Here is a 14336-nt window from a genome sequence, read left to right on the forward strand (position 1 = left end):
TTTGGTATCTGCAGTACCTAGCACACAGTCTGGTACATAAATGTTTAATAACTAATTGAAAGACTAATGGGAAGATTGAATGGATAAATAAAAAACACAATAAAGAATAAAAGAAAAAAAGAAACAAGAAGATCTCAGAGTCTTAGCATCCAACTATTAGGCACATTATTATTTAACTTGACTTCTGAAGACAGAAAAGGAAGAGTGAATAAGTGATGAGAAGAGGTGTGACTTTGTGTGTGATATTAATCAGTTAATGAAGCTCCACGTTGTTCTGCCTGGATCCATAAAAATAAAAAAGAGAGAAAATTTCACCACCAGCTAACTAGCCTGATTTGCATGTGTTCAAATCTTCAAAGTATTTCTTTTGATTCCTTTAATCAATAGCTATTTTTAAAAGCTCTTCATTACTTCCTAATTGTCCAAATTCATTTTCTTCATTTTTCCTTATTAGAGGCAGATTTTTCAAATGAGTTAAGTAGATCAGCAATTTTAGAATCATTATTAACTTCAAGCACTTCTCTCAGTTATTAGCATGGCCCTTCTCTCTCTAGGACTACAGTCTTTTCTTCATCTTTAAGAGGCCATCCGGTTTATTTTCTAGACTTATTTTTTCTATATATCTCAAATAAAGTCAAGTTTACCCAATAATAAGAGCAATCCATGTTTACATTAAACCTGACCCTAGATAATTTAATGTATCACATCCCTGGATTTGGATGAAGATGCAGTGATTCCTTATTATATTAGCATATTAAAAATAAGTAAATAATTGGGATTTACCTAGATTTTAATCCATCCTAACCAAATAAACTAGTAAACCCATCACTATGGTCCATAAAACATCTTACAAATAATTTAAAGGAATATTTTGATGCTTAACTGTAGTATATTAAAATGAAAAATATACATATGTTTTGACACCAATTATTCCACTGCCAGAAATTTGTCCCACAAAATGTAAAACACCACATTATTGCAACATTCATTATTGTGCCAAAAAACTGAAAACAAAATACATATCCATCAATAAACAGGTGGTCAAATATTTGTGGTACATTGATACTACAAAATATGCATCTGTTTGTATATGATTACATAGGCTGAGAAAGATACAAGAGTGTTCAACAGGTTGGTTACTGGGAAGGGGAGAAGTTTGAGGGGAAAAGAGGGAAGAAAAGGGAAGGTAAGAAAAAAATCATGAACATTCATGACAAAAACAGTATATATAGGATATGATCTAATTTATGTAATATTTCATGTGTGTATGAATATAAATAGGCATAAAAGGATGACCACCACAGTTATCTGAAAGTGATAGGACTGTACATTTTTACTCTCTTTTATTGTATATAATGGGCTTCTTAATAATTTAAAATTGTTTGATTTAAATTATTTTTATCACCTCAATTATTATTTATATGATTTGAAACACAAAATTAAAATTAAAGTTATTCTCATTGTGATATATATACTACGTGTGTGTATATATATATATGCATAAATACACATACACAAACACACACATATATACACATATATACATACACACACATATATATAGAGAGAGAGAGAGAGCGCGCGACAGCGAGATCAGAGAGAGAGAGAGAGAGAGAGAGAGCGCGACAGCGAGATCAGACCAAGGATTATGTACTTGTACATCAGAACTCAAATCCAGCTACTGAAATAAGAGCTAGGTTATAGGCAGTACCAGCAGACTACAATCAACTTGTTTCAACTTGTTTGATAGACTACATATCCTAACAACCATAATAATTTTTAAAAGTCTTTGCTGATTTTAATTTTTAATCTTCTTTCAAGACTCAGCGAATGTCATTTCTTAACTCGGTTCTTCACTTGTTTCCCAAATGTTTGAATGATTTCCTAAGAAGTCTTCAAAATTCATTCATAAAAACTTCTGAAATTTACATACTTTTTGATATCTCATTTTAATAGGTGAAATGCAATACCATGTAGGAAATATCTGAATTCCTATTTCAGGTTATAATATAGCCCTCAGAATGTATCATCAATTTCTTTTGTGTATCATCAATTTCTTTTTAAACTCAATAGGAGATCTACAGTAAGAGAAGAAATATTGTCAAAATCTAAAGGTAAACACACTTGGGCAACAACAATATGCAAAATGCAATGCAGAGTCCTGAAAGGTGTTTTGTATCATTGGTCTTCTCTCATGACTTCTGGAATTTTAGGGTATACAAACAAACTTGTGGAAAAGAAACACTGATATGTCTCGAATAATCTACTGTTTCCACCAACCCAAAACTGAAAAATAAGAATATTAGCTACCTGAATTTCAAAAAACATTTTAATTACTTTGGCATACAAAGGTGTTAAGAAATGGAATAATGAAAATACCCGGCCGGGCGCGGTGGCTCAAGCCTGTAATCCCAGCACTTTGGGAGGCCGAGACGGGCGGATCACGAGGTCAGGAGATCGAGACCATCCTGGCGAACACCGTGAAACCCCGTCTCTACTAAAAAATACAAAAAACTAGCCGGGCGAGGTGGCGGGTGCCTGTAGTCCCAGCTACTCGGGAGGCGGAGGCAGGAGAATGGCGTAAACCTGGGAGGCGGAGCTTGCAGTGAGCTGAGATCCGGCCACTGCACTCCAGCCCGGGCTACAGAGCGAGACTCCGTCTCAAAAAAAAAAAAAAAAAAAAAAAGAAAATACCCAACTACTAGTATAGGAAATAAAGAATAAATAAATCCAGGTATAATTTCTAGGCCATTATCATTACCATATGCCTCTGTAATTACCTTTCCCCTCCAGGACTTGATATTTTGCAAGATTTGCTCTACCAAAACAAATGAATGTATAAAGTAATAATTAATTTTTTAAAGTCTTAATGAATCAGTCATATGTGTAATTGCCCATTACAGCTATTGATCAAGATAAGGGAACCAGTGTTGCACATGTAGTTGAAATACTTTATTTAAAGGTAAACAATTTGTTAACATGGATCAATGTATGATTTTTGTTAGCTTCTTAAAAATAATGAAAATGGTGGAAAGTATACCTTAGAGTTCAAAGCATCCACTGACCTCTTTCAGAATCAGTATTCCATAGTCAAAGAATAAATTGAGGTTAAAAGTCAGCTTTATTTTAATCCACAATTTTGCTTAAAAAAAAAAAAAAGCAAAAACTAGCAAACAACCCAAAGAGATTATCAGGATTAATTTAGAAGAATAGCTCTGAGGTCACCCATGGAAAACGTGAGTCTTAAGCTTATGCCAAGGGCAGAGGAGACAGATGGACATGAGTGATGAGTTCTCAGCATCCTTCCAATTTCACTTACAAAGATTCAAGTAATGGATACAAGAAAGCAAACATGTCAGCAGAAGATAATGAATGCAATATTTTGGTTAGCTTTTCATATCTATTTCTTTAACTTCTATAAGATAGGTTTTATTTTGTTTTTCCTGCTCTGAAAAGATAAATACAGATGTATTCTCACTCTCTGGAGACTAGAATCTGATGAGTAAGTCAAAACAAAGCCTTTTGAAATCACCCAGTCTTATGACAGATACAGTAAAGGATAAATTATTGGCCATCCTGGAAATTTCCTGCACGAGAAACATCTTAAATGTACCTGTCCACAATTGACAGTTGATAAAGTTCCACCTTGAAAACTAGGTTACAAAGTATTGAAACTTTGATAATCATGCAAGTTTCAGGTATTTTGCTTTTGTTTTTTAAATCAATGGCGTGAAAGTAGTAAATCTACTAATAAGTTGGCTTACTTATAAATTTACTAATAAATTGATTGCTAATAAATTCATTGAATTTATTAACAACAACTTCATGTTAATTCTATTTTGTTCCTTCACATACCACAGAGATCTCAGAGAAACCATACCAGCAATTTCAAACTATGGCTCTATGAAGGATCTAACATCTGAGGTCAGAATGAGGTTTACTTATTATTATTATTAAGCTTCCATTTCCCTTACAATACAAACTGTTTTGTACTTACTGCTCCCCTTTGAACTCTAATGGTGAATCATTAAAACTAAACTACAAAGCATATTTTGTGATGCCTGATTACACTATAAGCTAGAGGTTTTGCTCAGTGGCTAGTTTTAAATGCTCACTAACCCCCTCCCCCGCCCCAACCCCCTAGCCATTAGTCTGAATTGACAAATTTGGCCCCTAAAAGCAAAGCAAACAGCATCAAATCATAATAAAATTGTCTTGTCGGTGACTCACTGTTATTGACAGTGGGGTTCATGAAATCCCTCTGAACACTGGCACTACTGACTTTCACTATCTGAGCATTTTCTTCCATTGAAACAAGTTCCCACTGCAGTGATAGCTAAAAGAAGGTTGAATGAGGAGTGGGGAGAATAGAGTTGAGAGAATAAAAAATATCATCACTATAGGCACCAATCTAGAAATTTCAACCAGCCCTTCCACAGCAAGGTTAAACAATGTTTTCATTATGAGTTAAGGCCTTACTGTCTAAAACCTTGCAGAACTCTGTGCGGGAGAAACTGTATCACCTCCAAGCTGGTAAAAATGCAGAACTCAGGCCTATCCGAGACCTAATAATTTGAAATCCATGTTTTAACAAGATTCCAAATGATCTGTATTCACGTCCAAATTTGAGAAATACTGGTCGAAAAAAATTCCATGGATAAGAATGTGTGGCCAAAACAATCTAAAAATAAAAAAAAAAAAAATGCTAGTAAGGACTAATAGGTGTCATACAACAATATAAGGAACTCATCTCATAGTCATTAATTTCCAGGAGTTTATAACATAGTTAAGATGACATCATGGGAAGATGTTCACACTGAGCTTTAACCAGTTTAAGCTAATAACATCGTGGGCAGATATTTTCAATAAGCTTAAAGCAGTGGCCTAGCACTGCATGCAAATACGCAGTGACCCTTGGTGCACCCCTCACCACTAAACCTGCTTAACATGGGAAGCCTGTGGCAACTTCACTAAGATGTTTTAAGGGCAGAAAGCACACTGGGGAAGGAAATAGGATGCCAACAAACTCCCCAAGGTACAGAATAGCAAGAGAGATGAATTGTTGTGCTGTGGTGCTGCATTGATTGCAACACACTGAAGCATTTTAAGTGACTTTGCAATAACCATAAATACATAATATAGGTAAAGGAGTTTGCTAAACTGAACCATTTCTCCTGGTGTGAATAAACTATATAAAGTCACCAGTTCTGTGACCTGAGTGCTGTCAAACATACTCTGAAGGTTCTGAAATACTCTCGCCAGAGGTTTGTAAAAGGATTGCATACCTATCTTAAAAAGTAAACTGCCTCCAGAATTCTGCAATTAATCATGACAAGCACAAGTTGAGAAATCCCATTTAGATTTAGTACGATGATTTCCCTCCAGACTTTTGAATCAACTGTGGATTACAAATTTGATGATATGGGAAAGGGGCAAACAGAAAAGGGAGATGGAAGTCAAGGTATAAACTGTCTGGTTTTAAATCAACTGTCTTTTAAATAAACAGACAGACTACAAAGCAGCACTTTCGTGGGTTCTGAGTTGTGACCTATCATTAGAAACACTTAACAGAAAAGTTTATTGTGCATTTTTGCACATGATGTGTGAATTTTCAGTTCAAAGTGAGGCTCTGAATCTGCAGTGATTCTAAAGATGCCAAAAAACTTGACAAGTATGATTGAAGTAAAAAACAAAGTGAAATCATTCCTTCTAGTAACAGAGTTAGACAAGAAGTATTATAATTTACAGTGTAGGCATCCAGTTCATCACCCCGCTGGTTCCAACCAGGGCAGCACCGGTAGACAGGCTGCTGCTCCATGTTGTACACCTGTCTGTAGATGGTGTATTACCGGGCCCTAACAAACACAGGGATCTAAATTAGGGAGATATAGTGCTCCCTCTTAAGGCAAAGCTATCTCAAATCCACTAGAAATTTCTCTCTCCAATTCAAATCCTGCCATATATATTTGTGTTTACAGACAGAGAGATAGGTGTATATGTATATATAAACGTACATATGTGCAAGTAGTGTATAATTTGTATATATTATACACACACACATATACATACCTCACTACATATGCAACTCAGATTCATTATAGGTATAGGTTAATGAAAACTAAGAGAGACCCCCATATCCCATGGTATAAAAGATCCTAAGGATTGTTCAAGCTATCAAGAATAAAACCCAAAATTATGATAAGAATAATGAAATATTAAAAGATAATGAAGTACATGCTTTTCAATTTGATATTGAAAGCCCCTTATAGGCTGGCTCCACTACGGAATGCACTCACAACGGTGTTGATATCACCCACAAGAAGGTGACAATGAGTCATTGTTGTGAATGGGGGATGAAAAGAATCTTAGTTGATACAATGGTGTGTGACCTTACAAAGGAACACAGTAAATAAATGGATATAAAGAATATGTGTAGTATTAAAATTTCATGGCACAGAAGGAAGCTACGGAAAAAAAAGTTTAAAAAGGCTCTTTAGGGGGGAATAATAAGCCAAAGTTTGAAAACACTGAGTTATTTTTGCCGACATATCAACAGATCATAATACCAAATATCTCCAAACAGGCTGATTTCCTTTCTGGCAAGTCAACGTCATTTTTTATTTTTTTATTCCAAAAGTACTAACATATTCTCTCCCTTTCATATGCCACCCCTATATTTCTAGTCCAAATTGCTTTCATTATTCAAGGTCAATTTCAAGTTCCACTTCCTCTGACTTCTCTTTTCCTACCAAGCCAATGTAGATTGCTCTTTCTCTTTTCTCAAAAATTGGACTCAGTGGCTGTACCATTTTAATGACAATTATTCACCATCTGGAATTGTAACCCAACATTTTGTTCATACGTCTCTTCAATCAGGACTTAAGTATAGGTCTGTATACTTACACACAAACAAAACAGATACGAGCATGGTAAAGACACTGAACATCTTCAAATACTGCCTCTACTCCAAACTCAGTATCATACACAGAATGTGCAAAACTACTAATCTCTTACGAATAAAAATATAAAACCTGTTTTACTTATTTATATTTGTTTCCCCAAGTATCTATAAGGTAATGAATTTTATTTGATTCGGTCCATTATCAACAAAGATTAAAATTCATGGCGGAAGTACAAAAAGTCTAAATAAAAAGCCATTTTCAAAGCAAGTACTCTAATAAACACATCATATACCCTATAAATAGGATTTCCATTCTAATTTGTTTGAAAATAAATTTTTCTGCTACAGCATTATACTACTTACTGTGTACCAAGCATTGTGCCACATGTGTTAAATCTTATCTATGAAGATTTAATCAATTAATCTTCATAATAACCATGTGCAGCTTTTTTTTTTTAACACTACAACTAAGACACAGAGAAATGTAGGAACTTTGCCCAAGGCCACACAGCTGTGAAGAGCCAGGGGAAGTTTTCTGATTTAAACACCATTAAAAGTTTTGAGTTGGCCTAGCATAGTTACTCACACCTGTAATCCCAGAACTTTGGGAGGCAAAGCTGGGAGGATCATTTGAAACCAGGAGTTCGAGATGAGCCTGGACAACATAGCAAGACCCCTGTCTCTACAAAAAACAAAAATTAAAAAATTAACTGGGCACAGTGGCACACACCTTTAGTCCCAGCTACTCAGGAAGCTGAGTTGGAAGGATCGCTTGAGCCCAGGTGTTTGAGACTGCAGTGAGCTATGATTATGCCACTATACTCCAGCCTGGGCAACAAAGCAAGGCCCTATCTCTAAAAATACCCCCACAAAATTCCTGAGTTTAGATGAAAAACAAAAACTATTCATCTAAAGGTTCAACATACACTCCCCCACACACACACAATGTATATGTAAACATCCACAATTATGAATTAGTCTTATATTTTATTTAGTCCTATATTATTAGTGATCCAATATTTTTATACAATGGCAAACCCAGTTATTTATAAATGTTCTCAACTTTGTGTTGGCAATAATAATAGTAATAACAAATTCTTTGTCAACCTGAAACCACACCTTTTTTTAACATTAAGTATCCTGAATTTTGATCCTGAACCCATCATCAACTATTTGTGTTAAGAGGTTCTTAGATATTTTGTAAAACTATTTCAAAACTTTGAGGGAAAAAGAAAGTCTGTATGAAGCCTTGACGCCTAGAAAGCATTGTGGACTCTTGCTTTTTCTCTCCTCTTCTAACCCGCCGAGTTAATCCTAATTCAAAGGCCATAAAAAAGTTAAAGAAGCTCTAGGTTTCAAAGTGTTACAAGAGTACCAAGGGCAGGTCAGACATTGGTTCACAACTGTAGATCCCCTGGATCCAAGTCGTGCTAAATTTAGCAAACCAACACAATATTCCTTGTTTCTGTCAGTTTTCTGATCTTTAGCTTTCAATGGTACACCATGCCATGAGGTAAAATTAGTGGCATCTAACCCAAAATACCTCAGACATAAATGAGGTCTGAAGTAATAATATATCTTGTCTCTGAAGAAAAATATGTAACTCTAAATGTTCTTGGTGGCCACACCTTATGCGCATTTACTTAATAAGCATAAAATTTATTGGATGAATATGTAGGTGTTTGGTGTTGCTTTTTAATAATCGAAGAGTACAGAAGCACTCTTACCTTCTTTCATAGCTCACACACCAACTTGAGCCAGTACAGCCTTGTTTCCAGAGCTTGACAATGTCCGTGAATGCCCGAACATATGGGTGTGCAAGTTCAACCACAGTCACTTGCTGTTCTTCACAAACACTTGGCCTTGAAAAAAAGAATAGAAATCTAATCAAAATATATATGTTTATATATGAAACATTGATTTCTCCATCTTCCACAAAAAGCTTGACATGTTATGAAAAATACACAAAGTAAGAAAGAAAAATACAGGCAATACAAAAACAACACCAGGACCAGGAAAAGAAAATCAGAATAAATTTTAAAGACCAGAAGAAATTTAGAAGATAGATATAAACATCATAAATTCCCACAAAGTTAGAAAAGTTGAGCTATAGATTAAGTTCTGAGTGCTTTGGTAGCCAAAATTTTAAAAGAAAAGAAAAATTGCAGGATTCTCAATACTCATGAAGAAAAAGCAAGCCAGTTCATCAAGAGAAGTTAAATTTTTCCTGGAAATTATTTCTGAACAATATTTTCAATCTGCATGTTTAATTGGGTTTCTCAGGTAATTCTTGTTTAAACACAAGTATTTTTCCACCACTCTCATTATATTAATATTTCCTTACAGAAAGTTTGTACAGATTTACAGGAATTTAGACCCACTATCTTTAATTTTTCAATGAGGAAGGCTAACACTAATAACCTGGAATGCCAGAATTCAATTTTTTTAATAACCTTTTGTGATTTGAAGAATGCTTTACTTAGTGATGAATGATTTACTAGTTCATATGAATTGTTTTACATGTGAAAACAACACTACTTGCAATATCCAGTTAGGCCAACCACTCATGCTTTTTCTGCATTCAAGATCACTTACATGCCATGCACTGACTCTGCTAGGAATATAACAGATGATGCAGACTGTGATGTTCCTGCCTTCAAGACGCTCACAGTCTGGCATAGTCTCCATATTCATAATCTTCTGAAAACAGAAATGAGCTCTGATTCAGAAGCTCTAGTCATCCCCTAAATAGCTCTGTGAACTTTTCCAGTGACACAATAATAATACCGATAAACATCTTAGTGCTTTTCACACTATATATCTTTTACATCACACTCTGTGACTGCAGTCCCTTTTTGCTAACACTGTTTTCTGTGCCTCTGCATCTCACCATCTCATTTCACAACCTAATTCTCACTTCTAGATATATTTCTGAAAGGTGATTGTTTGGATCATTAACCTCACCTAAATTAAGTGAAGTTCAAGTTGAACTTTATTTATGAGTTTGTATAGCACATTTTAATACTTTAGGTAAATACAGAACTGTAATAAGACAAGGAATGTAAAAACTGCACATAAGACAGGCACCCATAAAATCATCAAGCATTGTATAATGATCCTAAAGAAAACCATAGCTTTTAAAATTTCCATATTAGATTATCTGTAAACTGATATGCCTACACCTTTATGTACTATATATTTTTTTGTGAGGCAACAGCATTAATTAGAAAGAGCTAAGAGCACCTTTGTTTTTTTGTTTGTCAATCGTTTGAATTCTTACACCACATCCAACCTTGAACTCCACTTTGCAGTCTTTATCTACCCATCCATCCATCCATCCTTCCACCCCTACCCATCCATCTATGCATCCAACAAATACTTACTCTATGCCTATGTGTGTAAAGCATTGTGCCAGAAGTATTTCCCACATGTGATTTGAGTATACATCGCTTACTTAGGAGGTACAGAAAACACTGGTAAGAAAGTAATGAAATTAGACAAAGAAGGAGAATTAGCAAATAAAAATGTATTATCAAGCCAGCCAATATTGGATATGTTGGAGGGTGAGGGAAACTGGGCATTAATTTCTGTCAGTGGTTGGTTAAAAGCTACTTCCTCCCTAGTATTTCAGGCTCAAAGCACAGCAGACAGAGTCAGCTTCCAGAAACCAAAGTAAGTCCTCAGGCTAAGAAATGCAATGCTGGGAGCTGGAAGCCTGTCAGGTGTGCAGGGGTAAAGGAGAGGGGACCTGGGTGCAGCACTGACAGTTCCAGCTGCAGGTGGTACAAATGAAAGAACTAACACAAGAACAGAAAACCAAACACTGCATGTTTTCACTCATAAATGGGAGTTGAACAATGAGAACACATGGACACAGGGAGGGAGCATCACACACCGGGGCCTGTCGGGGGCTGGGGGTTTGGAGGGCTGGGGAAGGAATAGCATTAGGAGAAACACCTAATGTACATGATGGGTTGGTGGGTGCAGCAAACCACCATGGCATGTGTATACCTATATAATAAAACTGCATGTTCGCACATGTACCCAAGAATTTAAAGTATAATTAAGAAAAAAAGAAAAAAAAAAGAAAGTCCATATTCTCTTTGATTTGACAATCTAAATAGAAGAGAGAGAAAATTATAAAACACCTAAATAGATACAAAATGTGGCATGCTAAGATGGAAGCAATTAAGGTGCTAGAATAGAGATAAGAGAAGCTCACGTAGATTCATTAATTACGAAAGGCTTCAGTGAAGAGGTGACACTGTGACCTAAGGATGAAAAGAAGACAACTATGGAAGAGCCAGGGATGCCACTCAGACGGAAGGAATAGAATGAGCAGAGGTTCTAAAAAGGGAAAAAGCTTGGCCTTCTGCGGATCTGAAGGAAAGACAAAGTGGCTGGAATGATGAGATGCTTGGTGGGACAGGAAGGGCCTTCCAGGCCAAGAAGTTTTGATCTTAGTGCATAGGAAGCCACAGAGATTTTTAGAGTTCTCATTTCTGGACACATCTCCTATAGCCGGGATCTGGAGATGGATGTATTATACTTTCCCTCCCTCTCTTTGATGCCAACTGTAGCAAAGCTTTAGAAGACTCAGCTGCCACAATACCACCATCCTCCTACTCCCCTTCCTGACTCCCAAAAGTCTCCAGTCAGGGAACGAACAAACCTTGGGCACCAGGACATTTCAGAAAGAATTTGTGTTAACATCCCTCATCAGAAACTCCTATCGTTCGAAGTCTTAAATGCCTCCCTTACTAAGAGGGGATATAAACCCTCACCCCTAGCTGTTTCATGACGTATTCCCTATAGGCCACTATTGCATGCATCAGTTAAACTTTTCTCCTATTAATTTGTTTGTTGTCAATTAATTCAAAGGCCCCCAACTATTCAGACCTAAGTTGATACAGGAAAAGTTTTCCCTCCAATACAGAGAAGAACCAGGTTATTATCTCATACCAGTTAAAATGGCTACTAGTAAAAAGTCAAAAAATAACAGAGGCTGGCAAGGTTGCAGAGAAAAAGGAATGCTTATATACTGTTGCTGGGAGTGTAAATTAGTTTACCCATTGTGGAATACAGTGTGGTGATTTCTCAAAGACCTAAAAACAGAAATACAATTTGACCCAGCAATCCTATTACTGGGTATATACCCAAAGGAATGCAAATCACTCTATTATAAAGACACATGCATGTGTATGTTCATTGCAACACTATTCACAATAGCAAAGACATGGAATCAACCTGAATGCCCATCAATGATAGACTGGATAAAGAAAATATGGTACATATACACCATGGAATACTATGCAGCCATAAAAAAGAATGAGATCATGATCTTTGCAGGAACGTGGTTGGAGCTGGAGGCCATTATCCTTAGCAAACTAATGCAGGAACAGAAAACCAAATATCGTATGTTCTCACATACTAATGGGAGCTAAATGATGAGAACACATGGACACATGGCAGGGAAAAACACACACTTGCGGATCCCTAGGAATCAGAGGGTGGAGATTGAGGAGGAGGGAGAGGAACAGGAAAAATACCTAATAGGTACTAGGCTAAATATGAGAGTGATGAAGTAATGTGTACAACAAAACCCTGTGACACAAGTTTACCTATGTAACAAACTAGCGCATATACCCCTGAACTTAAAATAAAAGTTAAAATTAAAACTGGGTATTACTGATTCCTAATTAGGTTACATACATGTCAAAGACTATCATCTGGATAATATTGATGCTTCAAAATCTATTAAAATAAAAAAAAATCACTCAATATATAGAAAAATCATGTAGTTGTATGTTTGAAACTTTTGTATACAAGTGTACTTAACGTGTACTCTTTGTTAATAGGAACATGGATATGTGAACTTGTGTGTACACATACATACACATATTCAAGCTTGTACATTTTGTTGATAAGTTTTTTTTTTTGAGACGGAGTCTTGCTCTGTCGCCCGGGCTGGAGTGCAATGGCCAGATCTCAGCTCACTTCAAGCTCCGCCTCCCGGGTTTATGCCATTCTCCTGCCTCAGCCTCCCAAGTAGCTAGGGCTACAGGCGCCCACCACCTCGCCTGGCTAGCTTTTTGTATTTTTTAGTAGAGATGGGGTTTCACCGTGTTAGCCAGGATGGTCTCGATCTCCTGACCTCTTGATCCGCCCGTCTCGGCCTCCCAAAGTGCTGGGATTGTTGATAAGACTTTATACTTACTAAATGTTTTTCTCTGCCTTGTTGTGGATCCTGATAAATGTTGGAATATATATATAGGTATACATATATTGGAAAAATTTTGGAATATATATTTTGAAGTTTCCCACTAATTATTTTGGATTTTACTAATTATAATTCTGAGTATAGAACTTTACTCAATATAATTAATATAAAATATTAATTCTTTACATATTTTGAGGCAATTTTGTTAAGGATTTACAAGCTGATGATTATTGTATATACTTGGTGAATTGATCTTTTATCATTACATAGTGTTTCTGCTAATGCATTATAACCTACTTTGTACTGTTTTATCATAAAATCTATTTGTCTGATATTAATATTTTTCTATCCTCTTTCACTTGGTTAGAATTTCTTAGTTATATTTGGTTCTGTTACCTTAAATCTTGCTATATAGTTTTTTGAGTCAATCGTTGCATTTTTTAAAAAATCCAATTTGTTAGCTTCTATCTTTTAGTAGGTAAACAGAGTTACTTACATTCTCATTAGAAATATTACTGTACCTATTTCATCATCTCATTTTGTAGCTTCTGTTTACTAGCAGTTTGTATTTTTTCTTCTTTCTTATCTCTACTTGATGGAAAATATTTTCTATATTCCATTTTCCAGAATTTATTTGGCCTAGTTCTAAATTATATTTCTAATATTTTAATTTTTTATATTTTATATCTAAATACATGCTATTTTTTTGATGGAACAGAAAGTTATTCATTGTGATATAATGAAAAACTTGGCCTTTGTCCCGTATTCCTTGCATGGGGCTCCTAAAACCCTTGAAATATCCTGAGTTATATGCTAATGTGGTAACCGATTGTTTGTTATGCTAATGAAGTGATGCCCTGTAGTCCCTGGATAGCTTGAGGATGGGGGCCATTCACCTGAAAGAACAACCATATGATTAGCAGATTGGAACTTTACTACCTGACCTCCAGGGAGGGAAAAGGGTCTAGAGATTGTGTTCAATCACGTGGCCAATGATTCAACCAATCTTGCCTATGTAATGAAACCCCAGTAAAAACTCTGGATACTGAGGCTCAGTGGAGCTTGCTGGTTAGTAAACACACTGATGTGCTGGGAGGATGACATGTCCTGACTCCACAAGCAGAGGACACAGAAGCTCTGTCTTCCACCCAGACCTTGCCCTGCACATCTTTTCATTTGGCTGTTCTTCCGTATGTGTATCCTTTACAGTAAAAC

The 14336-nt window shown here is 35.9% G+C and overlaps 1 protein-coding gene across 1 annotated transcript in view; it reads right to left on the reverse strand.

The window, feature by feature from the left end:
* The window catches only part of LOC112619377, a 300154-nt gene that overhangs the window by 234091 nt on the left and 51727 nt on the right, over nt 1-14336 (reverse strand). The window contains exons 3-4 of the mRNA XM_025377369.1: nt 8629-8763; nt 4231-4336 (exon numbers count right to left, since the gene is read on the reverse strand). Coding sequence (XP_025233154.1) covers nt 8735-8763 — 29 coding nt within the window. The 3' untranslated portion in view covers nt 4231-4336; nt 8629-8734. The remainder of the gene's footprint in view (nt 1-4230; nt 4337-8628; nt 8764-14336) is intronic.

This window comes from Theropithecus gelada, chromosome 2 (assembly GCF_003255815.1).
Source record: "Theropithecus gelada isolate Dixy chromosome 2, Tgel_1.0, whole genome shotgun sequence".
NCBI classification, from domain to species: Eukaryota; Metazoa; Chordata; class Mammalia; order Primates; family Cercopithecidae; genus Theropithecus; species Theropithecus gelada.